General features: G+C 42.7%; 1 protein-coding gene across 1 annotated transcript in view; it reads right to left on the bottom strand.

Moving 5' to 3' along the window:
* LOC126413031 (zwei Ig domain protein zig-8-like) overlaps window positions 1–18,019 on the bottom strand; it is a 419,918-nt gene that overhangs the window by 302,334 nt on the left and 99,565 nt on the right. The window contains exon 3 of the mRNA XM_050082925.1: window positions 14,441–14,568. Coding sequence (XP_049938882.1) covers window positions 14,441–14,568 — 128 coding nt within the window. The remainder of the gene's footprint in view (window positions 1–14,440; window positions 14,569–18,019) is intronic.

Here is an 18,019-nt window from a genome sequence, read left to right on the forward strand (position 1 = left end):
GACATGAATAAGCCGGCAATTTCGCAATGAAAATGGCAAAATGATATGCAGTTTCTGTTGCATAGAGCTTTCTGGACTCAAAAACATGAATTTTCTACCTTTGAGTCACTGCTTATGTGAAAATCATTCGGGATGTTTTGTCGAAATAACAAAATACTGTTATTAGCGAGTAAATTAAGTAGGATAATTCTGCACCACCCCAGGAAATAAACGGCTACATGGCTGCCAAACGTATTCTACACTGCTTCGAATTCCCCACTAGTCTCGCCACAGCCAGAAAACGTTCATTAGCCGAAGTGTTTCTTAAGCTAGCTAGCAATGGGAATGTTCGCACTTCTAAAACGCGGTGGAAATACTGGGATGTGAATTACCACGTGTATAGGCAAATGGATTTTATTTGCGTTCCTGTAAACGTAATTTGGATCGAAAGTGTAGCTACGATTAATATGCTGATGTATCCACTGCAACTAGCATTTCGAATTAAGAGTAGAGGGTGTTATTTATGCGGCCCTCATCTTTAGTAACTGTCGTAGCTGTTTTCGTTGTTAGGATTTCGTCACCCAAACCGGTAAAAACGGAACCCTACTAGTCTCACTTTCTTGACCGTCTATCGGTCTACCCAACCCTTAAAACCCGTTTACCTCGAGAACGGGTGGACATAAGAAGCGGAAATGTATTGCACTTCTTGCGGTAACCGGTCCCTTGGTGGTGTAAAAAAGTGAGCTTCTATGTCGACGCAATCGAAAGATACGGCCGTTTACGGAAAGAAAATTTACGCGAAAAGTCAAAAAATGGCTTCAAGAACTGTGCGACCAACTGCTTAGGTTATTAGTCCCCTAGACCTACAACTTCTTAAACCTAGCTAGCCTTAGGACATCACAGACATGTATGCCCGAGGTAGGATTCCAACTTGCGACTGAAGCAGCCGTGCGGTTCGTGACTGAAGCGCCTGGAACCTCTCAGCCACCGCACCCGGCGACACCCTATTCACCTCATGTATAATGATAATATGTACTCTCTAGTGAGGATAAACTGTATTCGCCAGCAACTCAGATCGGTTGATCACGGACCTTTTACGAAGCTACATTCAAACTTTGTTCGAAGTCGTCTGCAATATCCATTTATAAACACCCTAGGAACGTCGTATGCGATATCCACTTCTGAAGACGCTGGCGGACACTGCAGTACCATAACAAGTAGGTAAGAATTTATTGTTATTGGTCCATGCATGACACTTTATTTCAGTATCAATTTAACGCGCCTAGGTGTTTGTATATCGCTGAAAATAATGAACAAAAAGTAAATAAACAGCAAACAACTTCGATGTTCAGATCAAATGTAACTCACATGTCGCAATTACAACATAATTTCGTTGTTACATCTACATGACTACATCTACAGGATTTTTTTCAATCCAGACTTACGTGCCTGGCAGAAGGTTCGGACTATTTCTCTACCGTCCCACTCATTAACAGTGTGTGGAAAAAAGGACCACTTAAATCTTTTCTTACGAGCCTTCAATTACATTATTACTATGGTTTCTTCCTGTGTAAGTTCCCGAGGAAATAGTGTTTTGGCATCCAGAAAAGATCTCGCGGCAACGAAAAACGCTTTTGTTTTCATGAATGTTACCCCAACTCGATTATCAAATCTGGGACTTTCTCTCCTCTATTTCGTGACATTACAAATCGTGCTACCGTTCCTTGGACGTTTTTGCGTGCACAGTCAATCACATCTGTCAAGGGTATTATAGCAGTGGACGGACAAACGTAGTGTAGGCAGTGTTTTCAGTTGGCCTGTTGCGTATTCTTAGTGTGCGGCCAATAAAACGCAGTCTTTCGTTTGCCTTCCCCACAAAAGTATGTTTTCTATCGTTCCAGTTTAAGTTTTACTGGGTACTGAGATGAACTGACAGTGCTTCGACTTGTGTTCTGTCATGTAATCGAAAGTTAATTATTGTTATTGGACGGAGCTTTCGTGTTTAATGTATTCCTCATTCAACAGAGTACACTCCTCGTACACCACGCATAACTGTTTCAAAGTATTAAATTCTTACTGATGTTACCAAGTTGCAGTGGTCATCTAAACTTGCCGTTTTGAAACAAAGGAAAACATTATAGCGAAATAGAGCCACTAAGAAGCGGAGTATCCAAATACACAAACATTTCCTGTTCAAGTAGTTGAAGTAGGTCTCCTACACAGTAACGTAAATTAGGAGCAAAGTCCATTAGTAGATCGTTATCAGGAAAGCCAGCCCTCATAATGCAAAGTGCCACTACAAGAAAGAAAGTTTCCAAACATGTCAATGAGTAGTCGAGGAAAGTGGACGCATTCTGTCTACTGAATCGCGACGCACGCCACTTACAAGGGAACACGCCAAGTGTCATACCCCGATCTTGCTGAAACTTCGCTCAGTGAAAGAGGGGACAAAATAAGCGAACACGTGTCTCGGCTTATCTGCTTACACTCTACCGCTTCTGAGAAAACGACGGTCAAAGTTTTCAATGTGCTGTGCTATAGTGTAGATACCTCTTAGCGGGTAAGGATTCAACTGAAGCGGTGGCTCTGCGGCTGCCATCGCGACTTCGGAACTTTGCACTGCGAGTTCGAAACCCGGTGTTTCCTTTTTTCCCCCCTCACTCTCTGAATTATCTACGCATGTTTATTACAATTTATTGTGAAGCAATGTTGTCGTTATTCGTCAGTTAATTTACTGTGTAAAGAAAGAAGTTAAAAAGGGAACACACAGTGCGTAGTGGGGCGATCACTCTGTTGTAGAAATAATTCAGAAGCCAAGATCGCTTAAATACTGTTTACTGGATAACCGGTTTCAACACACTAAAAGTGCCATCATCGGATCTGAATGTAGATTAACATTTATAAACCATTTGGATATAACGATACATGAGGCACACTAGATGATTTTAGATCAGCTTCTCTCATTCGTTTATTTCTTTTAAATTCATTAATTACAGATAAAGTTAATTATTTCAACATAAATTAGAAGAAAAACATTCGTAGATAATTCTGATAGGCAGGAAAGAAAAATAATAAAAAAAACAGTATGGTCTCGAACACGGGATTCAAAGTTAAGAAGGAGTGACGGTAGCCACTGAGCCACCGCTTCAATTGCGTTCTCGGCTACACAAAGTATCTACACTATAGCAACAGTGCGTTGATAACTTTGACTCGTTTTCTCGGAAACGGTCGAGTGTCTGCGGATAAGTCGAAACACATGTTCGCTTATTTTGTCCTCTCCTTCACTGGGCAAAGTTTCCGGACATTCAGCCTATGACACCTGGCGAGTTCCCCTCGTTAGTCGAGTCGCTTCTTACGCCCGGCGAGAACTATGTATGCCTCAGAGTAAACTGCGCCACTTGGAAACATGGCGAGCGAGGATAAACACGTTTTACTTCTGATAAGGCTACCTTCTACAACTAAAATTCACGAAGTGTTCTTCAGGTTGCCTCAGATATTTCAGAAATGTTTGTTGCGTTGGGCCTGCCGCATATGCAAAACGTAAGCATTTCATTTCATATAATATTTATCAGGATAAGACATGACAAGAGTGGACCAGTCCCTTCTGAGAAAAATTAGAGGTTCTAAGTGGCTCCACTATGTAATGACACGGGTACGGGCTTGCGATCCCTCGTTTATGCCATCGATTTCCGTGTTACACATACTTGACCACTGCGTTGTGGCTGCCGTCGTGGAGGAGGCAGTCTGTTTCCTGCTAGCGCTGTTTCCGCAGCAGATTCTAACCGTGACGAGTCATTCAGTCAGCGCTAAATGGCCCATCTGGCTGAGGCAGACAAGGGCGCTATAATACCACTCCATGCAGAGGGATCTTCAAATGGCTATATAGCAGGAACTATGGGTCTTCACAAGTCGATGGTAGCCAGGTGGATTAGACGAAAGGAAGAGAGTGGTAACCTGAATGGGAGGCCTCATGGCCGTCGGTGCAAAACAACAGCAACTCAAGATCATCAGATACGCCGTTTCAGTGAGAACCACCCATTTGTCAACGCACGATAAATTCAGCAAACTTTGGGTCTCAGTGTTAGCAGTAAGACCGTCACTCGTCGTGTAAGGGAAGGTGGACTGAGAGCAAGAAGCGCTGCTGTGAAAGAGACATTGACTGTTTGCACAGAGAAGCTCGCCTTGGTTTTGCTGCTGAAAATGTCGACAAACCTCTCCAGTTTTGGAGGCGAGTGATTTTTCACGGACGAAAAAGTTTTCTCTACGGCATCAACCGGAAAAGTACATGTTTACCGGCATAAATATACTCACAGTTGCCGAAGGAGTGGCAGGGAGCCGGTAACGGTATGGGCATGGATATCGGCCGAAGGGTGTGGGCTCCTGTGCAAAGTGGAAGGAAGATTCGATGAGCGCAATTATATATCAATTATGGAGAACGTGATGTTGCCTTCTTTGACAGCAAGATTTGGCGATGATCAGATCATGTTCCAACAAGATCGCTCGCCTATTCATATGGCACGTGTGGTTAAGAGGTGGTTCGACGACCGTAGTAATTTACTGTAATGGAATGGCCACCTAAAGGAGCTGACATGAATCCCATTGAGAATATCTGAGCAGAAATGGTCAGAGTAATACGAGAAAAGGGACAGTCACCGTCGACTCGCCGACAGCTTTCTGATGTGATTCATGACGCTTGGAATGAGTTACTTGAATCTCCTAGTTATGTGGCTCGATTTGTGGGCTCAACGCCCAACAGACTTCGAGCTGTTGTGGAAGCCGAAGGAGGCTATACATACGCGATACTAAGCAGCATCAGCAGAGGTGGTTTTTTTTTCAGCCCTTCACCAATCAGCTGCAACAGATGTTTCAAGTTTCGTTTTTTTTTTTTTTTTTTTTTTTTTACAGACGTATATTTTACATAATTTTAGGGAAACGCAGTAAGTGGAATGTGGACAAACAAATTAATTCACAGCAAGATATGTAATATTTAATTCGCTAAGAGAAGAAATACTCACCTTATATATTCATGCAGTCTCCAAAAATAAATGACACACGTTTATATGCAAGAAGGGTACAAAACGATTCAGCACAAATTAAAAATATTGAGGAGAAGCTTGCCGATGAAGGCGTAATTGGAGAACAAAGGTTGGGCTAGAAGGAGAGGTAAGGAGGCCCGAAAAAGCAGAGAAAAATCAAATACCCAATAGACTTAGAGTCGTTGTCGCAGCAGAGGGCGGTTGGTATATGCCGGCCGGAGTGGCCGTGCGGTTCTAGGCGCTACAGTCTGGAACCGCGAGACCGCTACGGTCGCAGGTTCGAATCCTGCCTCGGACATGGATGTGTGTGATGTCGTTAGGTTAGCTAGGTTTAAGTACTTCTAAGTTCTAGGGGACTGATGACCTCAGAAGTTGAGTCCCATAGTGCTCAGAGCCATTTGAACCATTTTTGGTTGGTATATGCGATTCGGAGCAACAGTAGAAGAATAGTTTTATTTACTGATTTTTGAGACTTTATTTTGTGACGGCTAAACAGTGCTGTACCATGAGGCCCACTATTTGTCGACATGTGGCCAAACATCAGAGGTGTAAAACATTTTGAGAGGTGTCGAAGTTCTCTGGAACAGCAACGTGTTTTAGACTAGAAGATGATTTTTAGTTCATTTCATTTTAACCATTCACACTATGCTTTGACATTCTAGTCTTTGATTTCATGTTATTATTATGTATCTTCAGTGAAAGCGAACGGTAGTAAGTTTCAAGATACGAAGAATAGCTGGAAGTTTTTAATTTGTGGAATAGCTTATTTAACAGTTAATATTTTCAATAAATCTGTAGCTATAGGAAATATTAAGAAGCAAGTCAAAAATGGCATTGTGGAAAGATCAGGATGGTCTGTAAAGGGTAACGACGGTCAAATAGCAAATACGAAACTATGTGTAACACCTATTGTTGATGGTGAGGAGCCATAATCGATATGCCTCTATTCTGTAATTGTATTTCTGAAGTTTATCGTCAATCGTAGGACTGAAACCGATACTCTGTTTTACGTAAAGAATATAACCTTCAAAATTTATTTAGCATCGCAGAATATTAAATCATAGTTTATAGATCAGGAACCTAATCCAGCTGCCTTTAATTTTATTCTCACGAATGACACTGAGACAGTAAATAACAAGAGAAATAACAAAACTCTCGGAATCACTATAGAGAATTCAAGTGTCCAGTGGATTCAAAAGCTTGCTATAATAGCGAATAATTGCTTTTACTGACTCCTTCATGCCTACGTTTTCTGTCAGGCAATGTTTCAAATTAGGACTAGCAAGGCAAACAATTCTTCCACAAATTGTCAGATAAGAAGTCGAAGAGCCAGTTACATGAATTACGATGACAACAAACGTTTTTGAAGTAAACTGACCACAGGAGGCATCCAACACATTTATTGTGTGTTACGTGCACAGTATGTAAACTGGCAACGCCACCAACACACAATACCACTAACAAGGGAACCTCCCCATCGCACCTCCCCCCCGCCCCCCCCTCAGATTTAGTTATAAGTTGGCACAGTGGATAGGCCTTGAAAAACTGAACACAGATCAATTGAGAAAACAGGAAGAAGTTGTGTGGAACCATGAAAAAGAAAAAAGCAAAATATACTGAGTAGTCCATGCGCAAGATAAGCAACATCAAGGAGAGTGTGAGCTCAGGAGCGCCATGATCCTGTGGTTAGCGTGAGCAGCTCCAGAACGAGAGGTCCCTGGTTCAAGTCTTCCCTCGAGTGAAAAGTTTAATTTTTTTATTTTCAGACAATTATTATCTGTCCGTCCGATGCGAGGTAACTGCGCCCTAGTATGGGGACGCTACAAATAAACAAACATCGAAACACACGACGTCAGTCGTCTACAGCACACGGAAGAGACAGTATTCCTGCTAACGAGGCTCCCTGGCTGGCAGTTGACTGTTCGCTACTTTGGACGAGAGTGCATTAAATACGTGAGATGTATTCCGTGGGCAATATGAATCCAGCAAATATAGCTCGCGACTTCAATAACAAGGTCAATGAATATTTTCCAAACTGTAAGGAATCGGAAAGTTCCTTAAGGGATCGAACGATTGTCGAACATTTGTGTGATTATTTCCTAGATTTGTTGATAAACAGTACGTGTGATGATGATTGTCTGAAAATAAAAAAATTAAATATTCACTAGAGGGAAGACTTAAACCAGGGACCTCTCGTTCTGGAGCTGCTCACGCTGACCACGGGATCACGGCGCTTCTGAGCTCACACTATCCTTGATGTTGTCTCTCTTCCATATGGACTACTCAGTTTGTATATTTTGCTTATTTTTTTCATAGTTCCACACAACTTCTTCCTGTTTTCTAGATTGATCTGTGTTCAGTTTCTCAAGGCCTATCCACTGTGCCAACTTATAACTAAATCTGAGGGGGGTGCGATGGGGAGGTTCCCTTGTAAGCTATGAAACAACTGCAGCAAAACGGAGCAACCTCGTTATCAATGTGATGGATAAGACGACAAATTCGCGACATAAATGTCAATGTAAGCATCAATTTCTGTTGGAACGTGCTTCCTGGGCCAAATAACATACCTTTCCTACGTCTTCAATGCGAATCATGTAGCAAATGTAATTTAAAGGACATAAAAATATCGAGGGAATTTACTAACATAATTATGAACCACTCACGAACGTAAATCGATGGTCACATAGTTGTCAAAAGTATTCTACAATATTGCCATTGTCCATTAGACTAGCAGCAGGAAGAAAACGTTCGCTCAACTGTGCTGAGATATCTTGCACTGACGAAGCTCGCGCTTCGAAGACGCCATAGCATTGTCTGCCACCACTTCATGGGAAACGAAATACCTCGACTATAAGCCAATGTGTTGCATTCACATATCTGTGTGGCGCTAAAGTGTAGTTATGGATAATAAGTATGCTCAGATTGCGAATCTAACATCGTAAATAAAGAGAGGGAAACGAATTCGGCGTCCTTCGTCTTCCGTAACATCAAATATATTTTAGTTACTCTATCTTAAATGAACTGCGCAGAAAATCATTCACCACAGGTAAATAACTTTTTAGCAACATCAGATGATATTATCAGCTTGTCGGCGCGGGTTAGCCGTGCTTTCAACGGCGTCATATCGCGGATCGCACGGCTGCTTGCGCCATCAGTTCGAATCCTTCCCCGGGCATGGATGTGTGTTAGGTTAGGTTGGTTTAAGTAGTTCTAGGTCTAGGGGCTAATGACATAAGGAGTTTGGTCGCATAGTTCTTGGAGCCATTTTTTGACCTTTCACGTAAATTTTCTTTTCATGAACGGCCGTATCTTAAGTTTGGGTTGACATAGAAGCTCACTTTTTTTACACCACCAAGGGACCGGTTATCGCAAGAAGTGCGATACATTTCCGCTTATTAAGTCTACCCGTTCTCGAGGTAAACGGGTTTTAAGGGTTGGGTACACAGATAGACGGTCAAGAAAGTGAGGCTAGTAGGGTTCCGTTTTTACCGGTTTAGGTGACGAAATCCTAACAACGAAAACAGCTACGACAGTTACTAAAGATGGAGGCCGCATAAATAGCACCCCCTACTCTCTCTTCGAAATGTTCTAGTTGCAGTCGATACATCAGCATATTAATCGTAGCTACGCTTTCGACCCAAATCACTTCGGCTAATGAACGTTTTCTGGCTGTGGCGAGACTAGTGGAGCATTCGAAACAATGTAGAATACGTTTGGCAGCTATGTAGTCGTTTATTTCCTGGGGTGGTGCAGAATTATCCTACTTAATTTACTCGCTAATAACAGTATTTTGTTATTTCGACAAAACATCCCGAATGATTTTCACATAAGCAGTGACTCAAAGGTAGAAAATTCATGTTTTTGAGTCCAGAAAGCTCTATGCAACAGAAACTGCATATCATTTTGCCATTTTCATTGCGGGATTGCCGGCTTATTCATGTCTGGGGTAATAATAGAGGGCTGTTTGCCTGGGTTGTCTGCTAGCGTAGTGAAAGGAAGGTCTGGTTTGTTTTCGATTCTAATCTCGATGGAGGCAGGTGGAATATCAGTAAAGCAATTTTAAGAAATTCTCGCGCCCCCAATACATTTTAACGCTACCTTTACTCTATACTGCCGCCCTGTGGATGTCAATATGACAGTCTTGTAAATTTCATACATGTTACTGCCTACTTTTCCGCTTCTGTCAATAATGGAATTGACTTAAGTGTGGCACTGAATGATTTTTAACTGAATTTCGTTATGATTCTTCACGCATTGCTAAATTTGCACACTTTCATGGTAGGTCAGCAACGGTAATCCAGTATGACTGGTCTGAACGTTGAAACAGACCGTTTCGCGGCCGAATGCGGATAATATTTTGCTAATTCGTAACTATCTGGGGTTCTTTGTCTTACTAAAACAGTTATGTTATCTCGATAAGTTGAAATTCATTTTTATTGGTACAGTTCATACCACTTAGCGTTTCTTCTTTCATTTCTGTCTTATATTTACGTCTTGTGTTTAACACACTAATCAGCATTAATATAGTCTTACAAATTATTGAAAACAGTCTAAAAAAGTTCAGATAGTTTGTTATGCTGTGTAGCAGACTTTAAAGCCTTGCGGACCTGCATAACGGAAAGGCGAGGGGGCTCGCTCGTTTTGTCCACGACTGTACATTTCGTGTAAGGTCCACGCGGATGAGAGAAATTACGGGTCCTACAGAGGTGTGTAGATAGTCGCTTTTCCCTTGCTCTGTTTTTGAGTGGAACAGGAAAGAAACGGCTAGTAGTGGTACAACGTACCCCACATCATGCTCCATATGGTGGTTTGCGGAGTATGTATGTAAATGTAGATGTAAAAATGAACTTCTTATTCCCTATACAGACCACATATTTTGCACTGCATGTCCCCTTAGGTTACCGATGCGGTGGAATAACTTCTTAGTAGGAAGCCAGGCACCTAGTGAGTGAGTGTTTTCTTTTTATCGGTGATTGCTTTAAATAACTTTGCTATCTAAAGATGTTTAAAACGAAGAAATGTTTCTTTTAAACACTCCCTGTTGGTTTTGTACTGTAATGATGTAAATTATTGTAGTATAATGCTCATACTATAGGAGTCTATTCTTCTCAGTTAAACTTATAAAATAAGCGACTTTCCGATCTTTTTAGAAAAATGAGTGAAGCAATGATGGCAAACCGTTTTGCATATTGTTTAATAATTCTTGGACAGCATTTTCCGATTTTTTAAAAGAAATTCAGTCATAATTAAGCCCCATATCCGAAGAGTTAATGTTTCTCTATCCGGAATGAAGTGTGTCGGTGAGGGAAGTCCTCTAGTCTACGTACTGAAATTGTCTTTATAAGGGAAGTATGCTTCCATGTTCAAGTCCAGATTAAAGCCTACACGAATCAAGCTGTGATGTCACACATTAAAGCCAACAACCAAAAAACTCGTCCCTCTCAACAATGCTGTGCGACCTTTCACCAAGGCAAAAAGGAAATACGTGATGACGCTTCTTCCATATATCACTGCCCTCCGGTGAACCATGCTTTCTTCAACTAAGTGATAACTGCGAGGTCGGCTCGGGTATCTGTATCTGGACATGTTGACCCTTTGGCAGAGGAAGATTTTGCGGACCGTGAAATGGAGTAAATAGAATGCTCCATTATAAAGTCCAAATATCAAACAATGGAAAATCCAGGATAGATTATAACAATATTATGAAAAGGAAAGACGCTACTGACCACGTGGAGGAGATGTTGAGTCGCAGATAGGAACAACAAAAAGACTGTCACAAATTAGCTTTCGGCAAGTAACACCTTCGTCAAAAATAGACAACAGACACACACACACACACACACAACTCAGACAAACGCAACTCCCTCTCTCTCTCTCTCTCTCTCTCTCTCACACACACACACACTCACACACAGTCTCAACTGAATTGCCAGAGACTGCAGTTATGTGTTTGTCTGAGTTGCGTTTGTGTGACTGTCTGTGTGTTTGTGTTGTCTATTTCTGACGGAGGCCTTATTGGCCCAAAACTAATTTCTGACAGTCATTTCGCGGCTCAGCGTATCCCTTACATGTTGAGTAGCAGCTTCCTTTTCGTAATACTGTTACTCTTCAAATATCAGCAAGACAAGAATTACGTTTTAAGAAATTTCGACATTTCTAAACAACAACTTATTTATAATCCGTAGATGAGCACATTCCTGAACTATAGGTAGACTCTGTAGGTAGCATCCTAGTAATTAACAAAAACAATGCCATTATTTTAATTCAACTTGTGAGAGAAAAGTACATAACGTGAGCAATAAGGGCAGACTTACGTTTACTGTGTCACATTATGTTTATGTGTTATAAACCATTTGCAATTATGGAGATTAAAAGACAGCGTATTGCTTTATTCCTTCTTAAATGTTCCACTTCACCAAAACGTTTTTAAAAAGAATGGTAAATCTCTTGATTTATACCACTTTACATTTCACTACGAGTAAATTTCTGAGAGGAAAAAGCTATACTCCAATTTTTAGGGACTAAAAAGAAGGTATTTGTTGTACAAGTGACTAAAATATCTGTAGTAACTGTAATACACTGAAGACGCAAAGAAACTGGTACACCTCCATAATATCGTGCAGGGCTCCCACGAGCATGCAGAAGTGCCGGAAAATGACGTGGCATGAACTCGACTAATGTCTGAAATAGTGCTGGAGGTTACTGACACCATGAATCCCGCTGGCCTGTCCATAAATACTCAAGAGTATGAAACCTTGGAGATCTCTTCAGAACAGCTCGTTGCAAGGCACACTCAATATTGTTCACGTCTGGGGAGTTTGCTGGCCAGAGGAAGTGTTCAAACCCAGAAGAGTGTCCTAGAGCCACTCTGGAGCAATTCTGTAAGTGTGAGATGTCGCGTTGTTCTGCTGGAATTGTCCAAGTCTGCCGGAATGGACAATGGTCGTGAATGGATGGAAGTGATCAGACAGGATGCTTACATACGTATCACCAGCATCTAGTCGTATCAGGGGTCCCATATCACTCCAACTGCACACGTCCCACCACACCATCACTGAGCCTCCATCACCTTGAACAGTTTCCTGCTGACATGCAGGGTCCATGGATTAATGAGGTGGTCTGCGTACCCATACACGTCCATCCAGTCGATATAATTTGAAACGAGACTCGTCGGACCAGACAACATGTTTCCAGTCATCAATAGACCAATGTTGGTGTTGATGGGCACAGGCGAGGTGTAAGGTTTTGTGCCGTGCTGTCATCAAGGGCACACGAGTGGATCTTCGGCTCTGAAAGCTTATTTCGATGATATTTCGTTGAATGGTTCCCGTGCTGACACATTTTGATGGTCCAGCATTGAAATCTGCAGCAATTCGCAGAAGAGTTGCACTTCTGTGACGTTCAACGATTTTCTTCAGCCGTCGTTGGTCACGTTCTTGAAGGATCTTTTTCTGGCCGCAGCGAAGTCGGAGATTTGATGTTTCACCAGATTCCTGATACTCACGGTACACTCGTGAAATGGTCGTACTGGAAAATCCCCCCTTCATCGCTTCCTTGGAGATGCTGTATCCCATCGCTCGTGCGCCGATTATAACACCAAGTTCAAACTCACTTGATAACCTGGCGTTGTAGCAGCAGTAACCGATCTGACAACTGAAACATGTTGTCATATACAGTCGTTGCCGACCACAACGCCGTATTTTGCCTCTTTACATAGCGCTGTATTTGAATACGCATTTCTACACCAGTTTCTTTTGCGCTTCAGTGTGTTTCATTGGTACATTTCGTCAAATGAGTGACGAATTATTTTACGAGGTGCATTCAAGTTCTAAGGCCTCCGACTTTTTTTCTAATCAACTACTCACCCGAAATCGATGAAACTGGCGTTACTTCTCGACATAATCGCCCTGCAGACGTACACATTTTTCACAACGCTGACGCCATGATTCCATGGCAGCGGCGAAGGCTTGCTTAGGAGTCTGTTTTGACCACTGGAAAATCGCTGAGGCAATAGCAGCACGGCTGGTGAATGTGCGGCCACGGAGAGTGTATTTCATTGTTGGAAAAAGCCAAAAGTCACTAGGAGCCAGGTCAGGTGAGTAGGGAGCATGAGGAATCACTTCAAAGTTGTTATCACGAAGAAACTGTTGCGTAACGTTAGTTCGATGTGCGGGTGCGTTGTCTTGGTGAAACAGCACACGCGCAGCCCTTCCAGGACGTTTTTGTTGCAGTGCAGGAAGGAATTTGTTCTTCAAAACATTCTCGTAGGATGCACCTGTTTCCATAGTGCCCTTTGGAACGCAGTGGGTAAGGATTACGCCCTCGCTGTCCCAGAACATGGACACCATCAGTTTTTCAGCATTGGTGGTTACCCGAAATTTTTTTGGTGGCGGTGAATCTGTGTGCTTCCATTGAGCTGACTGGCGCTTTGTTTCTGGATTGAAAAATGGCATCCACGTCTCATCCATTGTCACAACCGACGAAAAGAAAGTCCCATTCATGCTGTCGTTGCGCGTCAACATTGCTTGGCAACATGCCACACGAGCAGCCATGTGGTCGTCCGTCAGCATTCGTGGCACCCACCTGGATGACACTTTTCGCATTTTCCGGTCGTCATGCAGGATTGTGTGCACAGAACCCAGAGAAATGCCAACTCTGGAGGCGATCTGTTCAACAGTCATTCGGCGATCCCCCAAAACAATTCTCTCCACTTTCTCGATCATGTCGTCAGACTGGCTTGTGCGAGCCCGAGGTTGTTTCAGTTTGTTGTCACACGATGTTCTGCCTTCATTAAACTGTCGCATCCACGAACGCACTTTCGACACATCCATAACTCCATCAGCACATGTCTCCTTCAACTGTCGATGAATTTCAATTGGTTTCACACCACGCAAATTCAGAAAACGAATGATTGCACGCTGTTCAAGTAAGGAAAACGTCGCCATTTTAAGTATTTAAAACAGTTCTCATTCTCGCCGCTGGAGGTAAAATTCCATCTGCCGTACGGTGCTGCCATCTCTGGGACGTATTGACAATGAACGCGGCCTCATTTTAAAACAATTCGCATGTTTCTATCTCTTTCCAGTCCGGAGAAAAAAATCGGAGGCCTTAGAACTTGAATGCACGTCTTAAAGCATGAATTGACATTAAATGATACGCAAAATATTTCATTTCTCAGTAGTGGGAAAAATTTAGTTCTACCATTCTGGCTCTCAGCGTCTCATATATGATGACTAAGGAAAAGGACCCTCCAATATTTTCCTGGATTGTAGTATGGAATGGATACATTTCTACATCTAGTTGCCCCCGCTCCGCCGTATAGCGAAATGTACGGCGACGGCGCGCGCTCGCGGCTGTGGTAAATGCGGCGCAGCGCTGTGAGCAGCCGCAGACAGGCAGCGGTGTGTGGCTGGCGGGCTACTCACGTTGTCGTTGTGGCTCCAGTAGATGTAGGCCGGCGGCTCCGGGCTGAAGAGCACCACGCACGTCAGGTTGATGGTGCTGCCGCGGTCTATGTACAGGTCCGGACCGCCCACGATCTCCGTCGTCGGCTCTGCAACAGAGGACGTAGATGCAGTTAGGGCGCAGGGTGCGGAAGCGCAGCCCACACACACACACACACACACATACACACACTTCCGTAGCAGCGCCCACTGCACGGCGCTGCACCAGCTCGTGGCCGTGCAGCTCTGCTTATTCAGCGGCACGTTCCACTTCGTTTGCTCCAGCGCGGCAATATCAGCTGAAATAATTGCAGCTCAGGAAGGGTTAATCTAGAGCCGAAATCGACAGCGAAGTATTGTTTGAACGTAACAGTGCTTTGAAGGCGGTTCACCTAGCTGATAACTAGGGCTTCCACAGTTTTATGCGTCTAAAATTATTTGCTACGTAAGTGTAAATCATAGATTGTCACACAAAATGACTCGATTTAAGTGTACCACTGCTAAAAAAAGTGGAAAATTCGGCATTGGAACTATTTTCAAAGATACGTCATATAGTGTCACGATGTAACAAATCACTGTCTTCCGGCCATATTAGCTGTAACGTCATATCTCAAGGTATGAACGCTATTTTGATGTCATAATCCTCATCCATAAAAATTCTGCTTTTTATTTTATTAAAAAATAAGAGAACAGATTCTACTTTCTTCGTGTTCGGGACTAGCTACTAGTAGATCGACATCTTGGCTGCCTTGTAGATGGGAATGGTTAGTTGGTTGGTTGATTTGGGGGGAAGGAACCAAATAGACCGGCCGAAGGGGCCGTGCGGTTCTAGGCGCTGCAGTGTGGAACCGCGAGACCACTACGGTCGCAGGTTCGAATCCTGCCTCGGGCACGGATGTGTGTGATGCCCTTAGGTTAGTTAGGTTTAACTAGTTCTAAGTTCTAGGGGACTAATGACCTCATAAGTTGAGTCCCATAGTGCTCAGAGCCATTTGAACCATTTTTGAACCAAACAGTGAGGTCATTGGTCCCATCGGATTAAGGAAGAGTGGAGAAGGAAGTCCGCCGTGCCCATTCAAATGAACCCTACCGGCCTATGCCTGAAGCTATTTACGGAAATCACGAAAAACGTAAATCAGGATGGTCAGACGCGGATTATGACCGTCGTCCTCCCGAATGCGAGCCCAGAGTGCTATCCAGTGCAAGACCTCGCTCGATCTGGTAGATCTATTGTACGATGAACCTAATTGTGAAGTAACAACATTTTTAAGCCATGCATAAACTTAAAATACGGAGTGAAAAACAGTCCAGACTGCAATAAAGCTCAGCGCTTCTGAGGCAAACTGAGGAGCTACTTGTTTGAGAAGTAAAGCCACTGAGATACGGTCGGGAGAGCGGTGTGCTGACCACATGACCCTCCATATCCGCGGGCCTGTGGGCTGAGGATGGCACGGCAGCCGGTCGGTGCCGTTGGGCATTCATGGCCTGTTCGGGCAGAGTTTAGTTTTTTAGACCACAACAAAACGTTTACTTACAACGCTCACCTCTCTCGGTCAGAACTGACCATCTTCAGGCCACTTATACCATGACGGTAGGCGGTGGAGTTGAGGTTCGTGTATTCATAACGCCCGTTTCGTTCACCGCCACCGCCTACCATGATGTTATAGGTGGTCGGAAGAGATGGTTACATTCTGATCGAAACCGGTAAGCATTGCAAATAAATGTTTTGTTCCGGTAGAGACTTATTTAGTCAAGTTTTAAAGTACTTCTAGCCAGATAGCTTTTACTTCACGAGGACTGTTCTAAAAATTATTTACATCTTTATTTTAGTTGTTGAATGCACGCCTTAAGCACACTATTGCATTCGCATTTCTACATTCATAAATCAAACCAGCATTCTATGGTTTTAGCGAAGTCGCAAAGTAATTATTACTCTTCTACAAACTACTACTTTGCAATCAACTATTAACCATAACACTGTTTCGTGTCACAAAGTTCAATGCTTTCCAACGACGACTTTATTTCCTAAGGCGAATATCGAATCAGTAATGAAATACACTCCTGCAGAAGTATTTTACGCCGCAAGAACGTTGTAAGTTCAACACATTCCTCTAGTTCTCACAACTGTATGTTTTCTCTTCTTTCTGGCAATATGATGGTTCCATTCCTCCGCCAACATTTTACCTTCTTCTTTAAATTTAAAATCACAAAAATTAAAACCCTAGAAGGAGATAACATTACATAAGGGAAATTTTTCTTTGAAAATTTATGTACATTATAGGCAGCGTAGCAAGAACTTCTTAATGCATGATATTAGAAACGACACATCAACGAAATTGAAATACTTACATAACACAACGATCCATCCCTCGCCGAAGTTTCGCAACGTGCATTTTTCTCTGAAATATCTTGCTTCTGTATCGACTAAAATGAAGAACATAGAAGGTGCAGGAAATTAATAAAGCCGTTATCGCACGTCATAGGAACTGGAAGTTATTATAAAATACCCGTTCCGAGTAGAATGTCAATCTTAAAAAAGTAAACACTAACAGAGTTATGTTAATGTAAACTTCGATATCATCTTCGCACCAGAAAGCAACAAAGAATTTCCGTTGAAAACCGCTACCTATTATTTATCCCTAAAATGCAATAGACGGTCTTCGACGAGACTCAGTCTTCTTTACTTGATGCGCTTGTCCGTGAAACAAGATTACATTTTATCCGATAATTGGTTCAAATGTGTGTATGTGAATTCCTAAGCGGCCAAACTGCTGAGGTCATCGGTCCCTAGACTTACACAATACTTAAACTAAATTATGCTAAGAGCAACACACACACACACACCTTAGCCCGAGGGAAGACTCGAACCTCCGGCGGGAGGGGCCGCGCAGTCCGTGACATGGCGCCTCAAATCGTGTCCGATAATCGGTGACTATAGTGATTAAGGTAGGAGTGTGATTCCCCCTTTCGTTAAAAGACAAAATAGGATGGACGCCAATGTATTACATCATCGCAAAATTTGACATTCTAGTATATACTGACTCAATTAAATATATTATGTAAGGTGCCACTACAGGGATATCACTTTCCATTTATAAGGTGCCGCCACAGTAGTTAATGACTGGAACAATTAATACGAAAATATTTTCCTGCAGTCTAAACTGAAGAAAAATTCTTCGGATTAATTTATTTCCCCAACAACCATTATGTCAACAGTTACTCTTTATACATGCAGTTATGTACATATTTATGCTTTCATTTATCGATGTTTTTTTCTTTATATTTGGGCCTGCCACGGGGTGCTAAACCGTTCGCGAGCACATTGTGTGGGCCTAGTGAAGATCGAAATCCAGCCGAATCTTCTCGGAAGTAACGCTATAGTGCGACATAGCATTTAGTGTTGCGTTATGGCATTTTTCGGCAGGTGAAATTGCCTGCAGTTTTGAGAATCGAGGTGTCAGAGCTTTTTAGCGTTCGCTGTTCGTTGGTCACCTGAAGGAAGCCAAATGTAGCGTATTTCACAAGTAATCAAACGTCCTGTGTCCCGGGTTCGAAACAAGT

Source organism: Schistocerca serialis, chromosome 7 (assembly GCF_023864345.2).
Source record: "Schistocerca serialis cubense isolate TAMUIC-IGC-003099 chromosome 7, iqSchSeri2.2, whole genome shotgun sequence".
NCBI lineage: Eukaryota > Metazoa > Arthropoda > Insecta > Orthoptera > Acrididae > Schistocerca > Schistocerca serialis.